Below are 14,193 nucleotides of genomic sequence, written 5' to 3' on the forward strand. Positions count from 1 at the left end.
CGCTCCACTCTCGCCATTGCTCCTCTTTCATTTTGCCTTCCGCTCCAGCTCACAGAGCCAGCTAGTTCTCAGTATACTCCGACCCCTCCTTGTTAGCGTCAGATGAACTCGGATTTGATCATAAAGTTGACTGTATAGTTACATGGCAGTTCTGTCTGATGCATGCAATGTTAATCAGAAATGATGTTTTAATCCTCAGACAAAATACTTAATTTGTGCTAATTGGTTTACACAGGGTGGATTCTAATCCCCTCTAAGAGTTTGGGGAGGAAAGTCATCTGCATTGTAAAAAAAATCAAGCCCGAACTCTTAGAATATCAGGGTTGGAAGGGACCTCAAGAGGTATCTAGTCCAACCCCCTGCTCAAAGCAAGACCAATCCCCAGACAGATTTTTGACCCAGATCCCAGATGGCCCCCTCAAGGATTGAACTCACAACCCTGGGTTTAGCAGGCCAATGCTCAAACCACTGAGCTATCCCCCCTGACATCCTTTTTTTTTTTTTTGAGGGGGTGGGGGGAGGGGGAAGACGGGGGAAGAGGCAAAATCCTCTCCTCTGAGGACAAATATATGTAGTCTGTCCTATCACTGTCATCCAACAGTGATTCCACATCACTTTGTACAGAGGTAGCATACTGCACAGCAAAAGGACACGTGCTACACATTAAAATAGAAGACAGTTCTTAGGTAGCACTCTCTCTAAGGAAAAACAACGCTATGCAGTCTACTGGATTAAGAAGATTCAAGTAAATTGTTTTAGAATCAAACTTTTTTTCAATTTTATAATTCTGTTTATTGGATCTTGTTCCTTAAGAGACAACATTATTCAGTTCTGTTTATTCTCTAATTTAATCCAACTGCATTGCTCACTCAAAGTAGTGTTTCATATAATAAAGACCTTAAACTCACCAGGTTAAGATGGATCTTAAGTAGTATTTGCAGCTATTTTACAATTTTGGGGTTTGTTTCCAGCCATTTAGAGAAAGGGACACAGGAAATTCTAGCAGTACTGATTTGCGTTTATTTTCTGTAAAGCACGGGCAGAGTTCAAAAACATAAAAATTTAAAAACGATAGTATATGCCAGAAAAAAAAATAAAATGATCAAAGCCAACTGGCGGATGCGCTAACGTTTTATTAGCATAAATTGTGCAGGTGCAATCTGTAACTAACTATGGCCATAAAACTAGAACCTTCAACCGGTCTGGTGCAAAGCAGCCATACTTCCATTTAGCTATTAGCAACTGCTTGTAAAAAAATTAACACACAAATCTGACACGGGTATTGTAACATCGGATGACTAATATCTGGTGTTTTAAACAGCAGGCTGTAAATCAAACTGTGTGCTAAGGGCAGCAAGTTCAGATCTTACATATACACAAAAGGGCAGACCCTCAGCTGGTGTCTTCACCTGAGCGATGACCGATTATACCAGCCAAGCATCTTCTCCAAGAAGATCCCACTGAAGTCCATGGTGCTGCAAGAGCATACCTAGGAGCAGAGCCTGGCTGTTTGGATTGAGAACAGTCTAGATGGGAAAGAAAGGCGCTTTACTACTAGCTACTGTTTGCAGGGAGCTGAAGCAGAGGCAAATTGGGATCGCTTCATAGATTCCAAGGCCAGAAGGGACCATTATGATCATCTGGTCTAACCTCCTGTATGACACTGGCCATAGAACTTCCCCTCAAAAATTCCTACAGCAGTTCCATTTGACCAGAGATGTTCTAGGATAGGAGAGTACATCTAATTTCCAAAGGCCCTTTAGAAAGGGCTCTTATAAGTCAGTTCTACAATAATGACCCAAGACACTACAGCTTACCACAGGGGTACTGCTCACTGTAGAATACTTCATAAGGTGCTTACTGCCACCACCTGCTTATCAAGGCTTTAGTGCTTGGTAAAAATCCTGAAACACCAGTATTTCCTCAAGAAGCCTTGAGCAGGGTTTAAAATAAATCATCTGATGTTTCCTAGGTTCAGTTCTATAGTCACAATTCCTGTGAAAGCTCTATTGGGTGTTCACAGGACTCCTCAAAGCTGTCCTTGACTACATTACGCACTGAAAAAAAACACACAAAAAACCCCAAGTTATCCCTCTCTGCCATCAGGGACTCGCACAAGTCTATATATCCGATTGAATGTATGCGGTTTATATATCACTCCCCTGAAAGCCCCCAAATGCACATATGCAAATATTCTAAGCAAGAAAAAATAGGGACAAGTTCTGAGCCCCAGACAAACCCAACGTACATAATGTGTTGAGAAAATGGATCGTCAGTCACTGTGGACTCACGACTTCAGTTTATTTGTCTGAAGCAGGAAGTCAGAGATTACATTTTAGGTGAAGCCACTTCAGAGATTTGCAAAAGGGACCGGCTTAAGGTTTCTACCCACAATTTGTATCACATTTTATCATGCTTTTCCCTCTTCCCCTCCTCAATCGTGTCATGAACCTCCGTAAAGCAGGAGAAAGAGTAGTTCATCCCCAGGAAAGCACCTGATTCCCTGGAACCAGGCTTTCCTGAGCACAGTCTCTGTGGATCCTAAAAAGACAGTTCTTGATGGGAACCTCCTGAAAGGCTTCAATGGTTGTAATACAGAAGCCAGATCAGTGCCCTAGTTTCAAGGTGCTTTATGTGGAGAGACTTCATCTATCACATGGTACTACACTGCGATCCACGGAGAGTTTTTGCAGTGAAGATTTCTACAGTGAAGATCATAGCCTTGGAGTGTTCATTTTAAAAAGGGCTGAGAGGTTGATCACCCCCAAGCATTGAGATAAACGAGTGCAAAGCAAATGTCTTCAGCCCTTTAATTCTATGTCCCTACTCAGCGCGTAGAGAATTCGTTCTCTGAACAGTTACAGGATAGGCCTTTGTAGGGGACTGGGGCAAAAGGAGAAAAGAGCCATAGCAACAGATGCAATTAATGAAATTGTTTAACAAAACAAATTAAAAGGTATCTGCTTAAGAAGGCTTCCCCCCCACCCCTCCCTTCTCTGTGGAGGAAGATATGGGCAAATCTATAAAGGGGTAAAATACCCTTCACTGGGGAAATGAAATAAAAGATTAACACCAGGATATCTTCAGATCATTTGCCTTGTCTCTTATTTTTGGTAGCACCAAATTTTATCTCCCTCCTCCCCCTGCCCCACTATGTAAACTTTAACACGCTGGCCCAATAGCATACTACATTTTGGCAACCTAGGCATCAGCTTTCAACGCACAAAAAGGTGCGAGCTTTGAACATCCCTGCAAAACTTTTTTGGATCTGGAGCCCTGTGGGCACTGACATACCTCTAGTAGCCGCTACAATTCTTCATCAGCATCAGATTATAAAGCACAGTAGAGTGATGACTGGTACAATTCCAAACAGCTTAATTTAACAAACTTTGTTTCAGTTTGTACCATACTGAATTCCTAGCTTGTGTGCGCGTCTCCTATAACAGCACATGCTCTGCACTGCCTTGGGGATGCACGTACATGCACATTCAGTTCATTTCACAATCTGCTTTTTGCTGAACAGGGTGGTGGTTTTCTCAATGGCTTCTGCTTTTTAATTCATAATATCGGAGCTCATTCTAAAACCATACTATTAAATAAAAACAATTTTATTCCAGTATGCACCATCTCAAGGAAAATTCAAAGCTAATGTGTTTACACAATGCCAAGACTTTTCTTTTAAAAGGCCCAATTTTAACGCGCGAAACACACAGAAGAGATCATAAATTACTTTGGCTGAAAATAATTTTTTTTTTAAAATCTGACAACATTCAGCTTGCAGGTTATTCTATATAATTTAGATACGTTCTTTAAAAGGAGGATGGAGCAGCCAGGCCATCTTTTCCATGGTCACGTAGGAACTACAATATTCTTGGCTAATAAAAAGAGAAGAGCAAGGTTTGCATTTCCACCAGCTTGCTCCAAAGCTTCAAGAGCTTCCCGCATGGTAAAGCCAGCGCGCAGAATCTGATTAATGTCTGCTGCAGGGAAAACAGGCAGCGGAGCAGCTCTGGAGCGCAGTTCCAGATTGCTGATTGGTGGGCAGAGCAATGGCTCAACAAGTCCATATGGTGGCCTTGGATCTTCAGGATTCGAGGAACTGTCACTTATTTCAGACACTTCTGTTAACAGGCTCTGAGCATCCCGAGGAACATCATCCTCCACCGTGAGCTCAGGTGAACGTGATCTATTCAGCTCTAAAGTCTGACTGGCTGGAACTCGGTCATTTACTAAACATTCAGGTAAAATTTCTGCCTGCTCAGTACTCTGTAGTTGATCAAATGTTGCAACTGAGCTCAGAATGACAGAATCACTCTTACTTGATGACTTCTGTATCTCTAGAGCATCTTTTTCAACAGTTGACTGGCTGCTAGTTAAAACCTTGATGCTAGCATTTTCTATTCCCATAGCATAAGATGGTGCCCCTGCTAGCCCCTCAGGGTTCACATGTTCAGGCATCACCATATGAAAAGAACTATTTAGATCCCCACTCTCTGGACCCACACTTTCATGTTCATCATCAGAAAGCTCCTTGCATTCCATTTGCTCTTCAAGAACAGTTTCTGGCTGACCTGTGTCTTCTTCAGACATAAAAATGACAGAATCTCCTTTACTATTTATAACCAAAAGTTCATGAAGCTCCTTCAACGCTGCTGTTAAAGATAAACTTGGCTCTTCAGTGGATGCTGCTGTATCACCGTTCAGCTGACGAATGTCAGAGGAGGAAGAGCTATTTTCAGCTGATAAATTAGGTAACTCAGTACATACTGCAGTCATTTCAACGTTGGTTTCAGGCTGCAGTAAATCACTAGTGGAAACCGGGTTACTCGAAAATACAGACACAGAGGGGTCATGCTTTGATGACTCCACCTGCATCAAAGAACAATCTAAGTTCAGAACAGATCCACCAATATTCTTCGCTTGAGCGTTCTGTTTGCTTGGCAAGCTATGCACTGTGATGACAGACTGCTCAGCTACATCTGTTTCCATGAAGATTTCGGTACATGTACAGCCACAGGATGCTGACACTGGGATATTTTCTTTCCCACACGAAAGCTCTATATTCTTCAGCCCACTTTTTCTTCTCTCAGTAAGAGAGTCAATGGGTGAGTCTGGCTGGATGTTCGTAAGGCCTTGCTCCCCCACAGCAGGTAACTCAAGGGCACTGACATTACAAGGATGTTCTGGCTCAGTTGGTTCATTCTGTTTATCCAGACATTGTTCACTCACTGGTTCTTTGTGTGTCTGAAGATCCAAAGGAAACTCATTCATTTGGTTCAGTTCCAGCTGTTCTGAAGGCAATGGTACATCTAGAACTGCTTGCTGCCCATGCTTGCTGGTGGTGTCAGCCAAACTGCCTTCTCTTGTCACTTCCATAGGAGATTCCAGACCATGGGCTTGTTCTTTAATATTATATTTCATTGGATGGTCAGCGGCGACTGTTTTTTCAAGTGTGTTCTGTGAAGGTATAGTTGGACTATGACAGGCTACTGCTCCAGTCTGGATAGCATGGTCATTCTGTGCTGAACGAGCAGCATGATCAGAAAGATTTTGTAACAGAAGAGGGTCTGGAGCTAGCTGACATTCAGCTGGTGACTCCAAAGACTTCACAGCTGTAGGATCTCTCTCTGCTAGACTAGATTTGTGTGAGCAAATTGAAGCAGGGGCGGAGACGGAGTGATCAAGTAATTGATTTGTGGGATTACAGACCTTGGAACTTAGTCCTGAAGAATGGACTGGACTCTTAAATCCATCAGAAGATGGTAAAGATGGCATTTCCAGTGAGGTAGTTTCTTTATCACTATTCTCTATACATGGATAGAAAGAGAAAGAAGTAGTTAGGATTATACGAGCTATTACATTTTTACGTAATATAACAATTTCAGAATACATTTTGTATATCAGTTTGGTATGCCATTTCAGTTTGGTAACTACACCTGAAGTGTCACTTTCTCATGAATGTACTGTGACTAGATCAGATGTAACAGCCCTTCCAGAGCTCTTTGAATAAATGCAAATTTGGTAATTAAATTACAAGGGCAGATACATTATTACGGGTGAGTATGAGAGAGACTGGATGAAACCAGGTTGACTTTCAGATCTCAGGGTGTTTGCTACACTCACAATTAGAAGAGACATTTTAACTAGTAAAGCCACCGAGTATAATGTGAAGTCGTTGAGAAAAAACAAACAAACAGAAAATCCTATGATTCCACATACAGAGTCACTTTTCAGAGCAAAAACATGCTAAATTTAAAAAGTTAAGATCCCAACTCCTCTTCCATCCCTCCCACCAAATATTACATACAGCCCCTCTAACAGGATAAATGTTCAGTGTGTGTGTGTGTGTGCGTGTGGTGTTAGCTTGTATAGCTATTTGTTGAAGTTTAAAAGCAACTTCCATAGAAGTTTATCCTTTTCCATTTGGTAATACCTGTTCCCTTCCCCTAGCCTTGTTGTGCTTCATAAGAAACAAGAGGATCCTTTCTTTGTCTGGATATCAGCAAAGATGTGAGAACAACAGCAAAGAGAAATGCCACAGAGTAATAGAAAGCCACTGTTTATTATTTGTTTTAATTTCTCAGAGTGGTGGATAAAAAGCAAGATATTTAGAGTTCAGAAAACATTTACCATCAGATTATAACAATTTTAGAGTAGAAAAATTGTGGATCTAAATTACTTGACAGCTTCCGTCTTCATTCACTTAACATTTATTTTCTGTTCCATGCTACTGATGTCTGCCATAATGGGAAGAGACAGGTTCACCTCTGAGCAAAGTTAATGAGTTCAAAACATCTATTTTCATAGTGATAAAATAAGCAACCTGTAAAGCTTTTTAATTACAGAACCCAAAAGGGCCTCTGAGAAACACTTGCATCAGTACAGAAAGGCCACATAGTAATACAAAAGAGATTTAGCATTTAATCATGCCATTCAAATGCATCATGCTGAATAACAACATTCTCCCAAGGGAGTGTACGTTTTCAAGGTGTAATAAAGTAGTATGCATATGATCTAGTTGTGCCCAAGACACTTCAAAATAATCAGACAGCTTTGCATAATAAACTTACTGCAAGTGTTTAGGTACAGACGCTCCCCGACTTACGCAAGCGTTCCGTTTCGGAACGCCTTGCGTAACTCAAATTTTGCGTAAGTCGGAAATGTATACCCGAGCATTATGCAAACCCCTCCCCCCGCCCCCCAAACCTATTTCTAGCTTACGGAACTTTTCCCGTAAGTGTGGATTTGCGTAAGTTGGGTTTGCGTAACCCAGGGGGCGTCAGTACTGCTAGCACCTTTAAAAAAATAAAATAATCAATTGCTATAACATGGTCACGGCTTGTTTGTTAAACTCCGCACATGCAGCCATTACAAGCTGAAGTTGTAGTCTTTCAGTTAGGAAGCTTAACATAACCATACAGTTAACCAGGTTTCTTTATATTATTTCTTTCTTTATATCTGTTGTCAGATAAAGCCCAACCAACCAGTGGCCAATGGCTGTATATTGGTAACCTGACTTGCTGTCAACACCAATTAATTTCTTGCTTTAAAAATCCAAAATGAATACAGATATGACCTGTGTTTGAATCTTAGCTGAGGACACAAGTAAATATCAGTGTGATGGTGTCCTTCTAGTTCTGGTTTGTGTACATTGCAAAGTAACCAGGCAGTTCAATGTGACTAGCCATCTCTGCTCAAGAGTTTCAGGTTTATGCACCATAGGTGCTGTGGGTAAGAAATAAGGTGCAGTAGGAAAGTAGTGCAAGAAAGCTCATACAACGATTAGCCCCTCCTTTCCATGAACAAATGGTTTAAACAAATGTTTAAATGAGGAAAAAAACACACGATAGGTTTGTTACATTTAGATAAAGGAGGTGGAATGTTTTCATCCTCTGAAAGGAACGAGCTGTCAATTTCACATCCCATAGGTTTCTCCATAATACTGTTTAAAGCAAGGTTAGCCCTGCTGCTGGCAGTGTGAAAGTTGTAGTGAAAGCTCATAAATGGGTAGCTATAAATACCTGGTCTGTGGCCCACTCCAGCTGCAGTACACACACACTACATGCATCAAGGCTTCTGATGTTCTGTTTGGATTAGGAAACACAACACACCAAACTTGTGTTAGCAATTCAAAGCACACAACATGCATGGTTATAGTCTTGTGACCGCTCTCTCTCTCCCCTCCCCCAGCTTCTTCAAATATACGGTTCTGAACGGGGAGCTCCTTGTGGTCACTGCCTTCCAGAAGTTCGGCTGGCCATTCCGATATAAGAGTGTTTGGGCACTTTGCCATGTTGAGTCAGAAAGGAACTGTTCTTCAATCAAGTTAAGGCTTTTACTGTACTATCATTTGATCAGTACGGCGTGCAGGAGAAGCTACGTATTCGATACAAATACACAGCACAAGGCATGTTTAACGGCATGCTAGCTCGCTGTGCACTGCTGAAAATACACAGCAGGCACATTTCAGAGAAGCTGGAGCTGGGGACAGCGCAACAGTTCCTGGATTCTGCTGCCAGCAACTTCCTCTGTGCCCCTGGGTACATCACTTACCCATTATGTACCTGTATCCCCATTTTACATATGGGGATAATACCAGCCTCACAATGGGAGTGTGGCCTGAAGGTGATAAGATTTAAGATCCTTGGGTGAAAGGCACCAGAGAAGTGCTCAGTCTCAGCCAGCAATACTTTTTCAGAACACCACAGTGACTGAACAGATGTAGCCAAGGGTGAAACATGACTAACAGCAGCCATCTTCATGCAGAGGGGAGGATGTGTTTGATCAGCTGTGGATTTGGTTATTAGTAACCTCAGATAACAATTTCTATTTATCAAGAAAGATGTATTACCAACAAGTTAAAGTTGCATTCATTTATTTTTGCTAAGATTCTTGGTAAACGTATCAGCTCTCAGGCTCTTGTCAAATTTCCAGCATGACCTTCAGTGTGACAATGAGTGCCCCTACACTAGATCACTAGGATCTCTCTGTCCAAGTTTCCTATTTCCAACCAGCTATCCAAAACTTCTAGCTGCGCTGCCTGGTTTGTCGTCATCTGTCTCTCCCTGTGCACAGGTTCCAAAACTCAGTGGCCTTTAACAGGACCAGCAGGACAACTGAGGTAATTAAGACACACTGAATTGCTTTCCTTCATTTAAATCTTCAAAAAGTCTTCCTCCTTTTAAATAGATCATTGGATTGAGTTCTGCTGACTAAACATGCTCACATGTGCACCTGGGATTTGCCTGAAAGTTTATGCCTGTCTTGTAAGAAGTCTGGTTTGGTCTCCTCGAATACCTGTTTCCATTATTTTCCATTTAGATCAAGCTGGGATGTGGAGTCTCAAGAGGATACATTGGGCCACTCCTGTTCTACTGGTTGCACAGCTGGTCTTAATGTAACTATAGCAACAATTTTGTCAAGTTGTGATTTTAACAAAAAACATTTCTGTAAATCCTCCAGCCTTCCACATTGTCACAGTCTTTTGCAGGGTGAGCAGTGAGGCCTGTGCAACAGAATGTTAGTGAAAAACAAGACTGGGATTTGTGTGTCTCCAATTAACACTACACTCAGACCCCCATCTGCACAGCCCGATTCTTTGGAAGGGGAAGTGGGACAGGGTCGTCCCCTGCTGCAGTGGAAGGTGGTTTTGTTGACAGGGAATCTGTAATAAGGGTCGAATCAGTCAGATACATCAGGGAGTTGTATCCATTTAGACAACAGAAGTAGCTGGTGTCCTGCCAGACACCTGAACATGGTCTATCAAGGACCAAAGACATGGCAGAATCGGCAGAAGGATTCGTTTTTTTAACACTGTCAAGGAAATCAATACAATTAATGGGAAAGTACTTGTCTCCAGATAAAACGCACCATATTTGATAGGGTTTTCCTGTGCTGGAAAGAGTAAGGGCAACAGACGTGATGGGACTGCCTGTATACATAGGCATTCTAGATGCAAGTACAGCTATATAAAGGGGTAGATTACTTCTCTATACCAGTGGTGCTCAAATTATGGGATGGGTCTCCCAAGGGAGGCACGGGAATGTGTCAAGGGAGGCATGAGATGTGCGGTTTTCTTTTTTTTTTAAAAAGAGCTCTGGCTGTCAGCCCCGGGCTGCTGGGCTCGTGCAGAAGGGCCGTGCACACCGGGAGGTGGGGGATGGGATAAAGGGGACAGCCAGAGTGACGGCTGGAGTCCTGCCGCCCCGGGGCTGACAGCTGAAGTACTGCCACCCAGGCTTGGGCGCTCCTCCTCCCCACCCCCCAAAATCTCAACAGGTGGTGAAGGGGAGCTCCAGCTGTCAGCCCCGAGGCGGCAGCAGCAGCACAGAAGTAAGGGTGGCAATGGGCACTAAGTCTCCTGTGACAAGTGATATTGACAAATATCACTTTTCACATCTCCACCCTCACTTCTGCACTGCTGCTGGCGCAGCACTGGCTTCAGAGCTGGGCGCCCAGCCGGCAGCCGCTGCTGCTTTCTGCTCTGCCTTCAGAGTATATGTACTTTGGGGGGTAGGAGATTTGCATAAGCGACTACAGACACAAAGAAGGGGGGGGGGCGCGATCAAAGAAGTTTGAGAACCACTGCTATTGCTAGGTTTTGCTGTCAATATCCTAAAAATCTCATTAATTACAGGGAGTTGGCACCATCGGAATCCAACAGGGGAGAAAGCATTGCGCATTGTTGGAAGAGTACAAATCCTTGAACAGAAATGGAGTTCACGTGGAGAATCTGGTACTTCACGGTAACGAATACATTGATATTGTCTCTGCAGGACTAATACCAGGATGACACTGGCATCTAACTCCAAACTCCGAGCCCCTCTGAGGTGGGTCTGAAAGGGTCGAATAAGGCTCAGGACTAATTCAGGTATATTCAAATGGGAACTTTACTGATCTAATGATGTACAATGCGATATCTAGCGCATCATGAACCAAAAAGGAGTCAAAATTCAAACCACTATAAAAGTGCACAGGAGGTCCTGCAGGAAGAGGAGTCTTTTAGGGCTGAACTATATTCTCTCTCTCTTTCTCTCTCTTGGTTTTCTTGGTGCCATCTGCAAGCAGCTAATATTTTGGAAAGGAGGAGGATGGTACAAGAGTTAATATTCTGACAACTCAATATACAGCTAACAATTGCCCACAAATGTGAGGTTTGTCACATGTCTAAGACTCAGTAAAATCACTCAAAACAAAACCTACCTTACTTCATTTTATACATGTATGTCAAAGTGTTCCACAAGTGCTACAAAACAACTAGAGATGATCTGTTCTATTTTAAATCCCTCTGTTAAATTACTCAGCTTCCTTCAGAGCTGAAACATTACGTGTTTGGTCTCAACCCCCAGGTGAGACTGTTGGCAAATGAACGAACAGTTGAGCATTTTTAATTATATTAGCACAAAAATGCTTTCGATAATAAGTTATTGCAACTTTTTTGCACTCGACTCTAACAGCGTAATTTTAAAACCTCAAACTTTTCAGGTTGATTGTCCTCAGTTTTGAGGGTCAGAGAAAAATGAACCTTTGGTTTTGCAAAGCCACAATCTGACTGATGAGGCTTTGGAAAACAAACCTTGGTTTTACCTATCAAACATTTTAATAGGAGAAAAACTAATATTTAGGGCTGTTGATTAATCACAGTTAACTCACGCGATTAACACAAAAAATTAATTGCAATTAATCGCACTGTTAAACAATATAATAGCAATTGGCATTAAATATTTTTGGATGTTTTTCTACATTTTCAAATATATTGATTTATATTGCAACAGAATACAAAGTGTACAGTACTCACTTTTTTATTACAAATATTTTTACTGTAAAAATGATAAAAGGAATAGTATTTTTCAATTCACTTCATACAAGTACTATAGTGCAATCTCTTTATCATGAAAGTGTAACTTACAAATGTAGATTTTTTTGGTTATATAACTGCACTCAAAAACAAAACAATGTAAAACTTTAGAGTCTACAAGTCCACTCAGTCCTACTTCTTGCTCAGCCAATCGCTAAGACAAACAAGCTCGTTTACATTTATGGGAGATACTGCTGCCTGCTTCTTATTTACGTCACCTGAAAGCGAGAACAGATGTTCGCACGGCACTGTTGTAGCCCGTGTTGCAAGGTATTTACAAGCCAGATATGTTAAACATTCGTATGCCCTTTCATGCTTCGGCCACCATTCCAGAGAACATGCTTCCATGCTGATGATGCTCGTTAAAAAAATAATGCATTAATTAAATTTGTGACAGAAATCCCTGGGGGAGAATTGTAGGTCTCCTGTTCTGCTTTACCCGCATTCTGCCATATATTTCATGTTATAGCAGTCTCAGATGATGACCTAGCACATGTTCGTTTTAAGAACACTTTCACAGCAGATGACAAAATGCAAAGAAGGTACCAATGTGAGATTTCTAAAAATAGCTACAGCACTTGACCCAAGGTTTAAGAATCTGAAGTACCATCCAAAATCTGAGAGGGAAGAGGTTTGGAGAATGCTTAAAAGAACAATACTCCAATGTGAAAACTACAGAACTGGAACCACCAAAAAAAGAAAATCAACCTTCTGCTGATGGCATCTGACTCAGATGATGAAAATGAACATGCGTTGGTCCGCTCTGCTTTGGATCATTATTGAGCAGAACCAATCATCAGCATGGATGCATGTCCTCTGGAATGGTGGTTGAAACATGAAAGGACATATGACTCTTTAGTGCATCTGGCACGTATATATTTTGCAATGCTGGCTGCAACGCTGCCATGAGAACACCTGTTCTCCCTTCCAGGTGACACTGTAAACAAGAAGAGGGCAGCATTATCTCCTGCAAATTGTAACCAAATTTGTTTGTCTGAGTGATTGGCTGAACAAGAAGTAGGACTGAGTGGACTTGTAGGCTCTAAAGTTTTACATTGTTTTATTTTTGAATGCAGTTATTTTTTGTACATAATTCTCCATTTGTAAATTCAACTTTCATGATAAAGAGAGTGCACTATAGTGCTTGTATTGGGTGAATTGAAAAATACTATTTTGTTTTTTACAGTGCAAATATTTGTAATAAAAATAAATATAAAGTGAGCACTGTACACTTTGCATTCTGTGTTGTAATTGAAATCAATATATTTGAAAATGTAGAAAACATCCAAAAATATTAAAATAAATGGTATTCTATGATTAACAGCATGCTTATGTTATTAATACAATTAATCGTGATTAATTTTTTTTAATCGCTTGACAGCCCTACTAATATTATTTTACATTTCCTGTTGAAGGTAATGAGATGAACCTAAGGGCTGGTCCACACTAAGCCCCCAGTTCGAACTAAGATACGCAACTTCAGCTACGTGAATAACGTAGCTGAAGTCGAAGTATCTTAGTTCGAACTTAAAGGTACTTAGCGCGGGACCACACACGGCAGGCAGGCTCCCCCGTCGACTCCGCCTACTCCTCTCGCGGAGCAGGATTACCGGCGTCGACGGCGAGCACTTCCGGGATCAATTTATCGCGTCTAGACAAGACGCGATAAATCGATCCCAGAAGATCGATTGCTTGCCGCCGAACCAGCAGGTAAGTATAGACGTACTCTAAGACACCAAGTCTGGCTCTAGAGTTTGCCAGGGTTTGGTGATGGCAAGGCTGGATCCAGGTTATGATTTATGCCTCTCTCTACTTGTCTGTAAACTAAGGGCATGTCTGCACTACAGGGACTACTGTGGCACAGCTACAGGGCTGCAGCTATACCACTACATCTCCTTAGCGTAGATGCTTCCTACAGTGATAGAAGGAGTTTTTCCATCGATGTAGGTAATCCACCTCCCAGAACAGTGGCAGCTAAGTCAAGAGAAGAATTCTTCTATTGACCTAACTGTATCTACACTGCAGGGAGGTAGGTCAGTAAAACTACAGCGCTCAGGTGTCTGAGTTTTTCACACCCCGGAACTGAGTAGCTATGCCAACCTAACTTTTAAGTGTAGATCAGGTCTTCGAGACAATAAAGACTTAGGGTATGTCTACACTACGGGATTAATCCGAATTTAGATAATTCGAATTTGGGAAACAGGTTGTATAAATTCGATTGTGCGCGGCTACACTAAGCACATTAATTCGGTTTTTAACCACATTAATTCGGTGGTGTGCGGCCACACTACCCCATTAATTTAACCACATTAATTCGGTGGTGTGCGGCCACACTA

The 14,193-nt window shown here is 41.8% G+C and overlaps 1 protein-coding gene across 1 annotated transcript in view; it reads right to left on the reverse strand.

Annotated features, from left to right (window-relative positions):
• Positions 1-1,006: 1,006 nt before the first annotated feature.
• LOC112111126 (regulatory solute carrier protein family 1 member 1-like) overlaps positions 1,007-14,193 on the reverse strand; it is a 26,140-nt gene continuing 12,953 nt past the window's right edge. Inside the window, exon 8 of the mRNA XM_026660114.1 lies at positions 1,007-5,807. Within this exon, the coding sequence (XP_026515899.1) occupies positions 3,850-5,807 (1,958 nt within the window). The 3' untranslated portion in view covers positions 1,007-3,849. The remainder of the gene's footprint in view (positions 5,808-14,193) is intronic.

The sequence above is a fragment of the Terrapene carolina genome, unplaced genomic scaffold, assembly GCF_002925995.2.
Source record: "Terrapene carolina triunguis isolate 2854851 unplaced genomic scaffold, T_m_triunguis-2.0 Scaffold714, whole genome shotgun sequence".
Taxonomy (NCBI): Eukaryota; Metazoa; Chordata; order Testudines; family Emydidae; genus Terrapene; species Terrapene triunguis.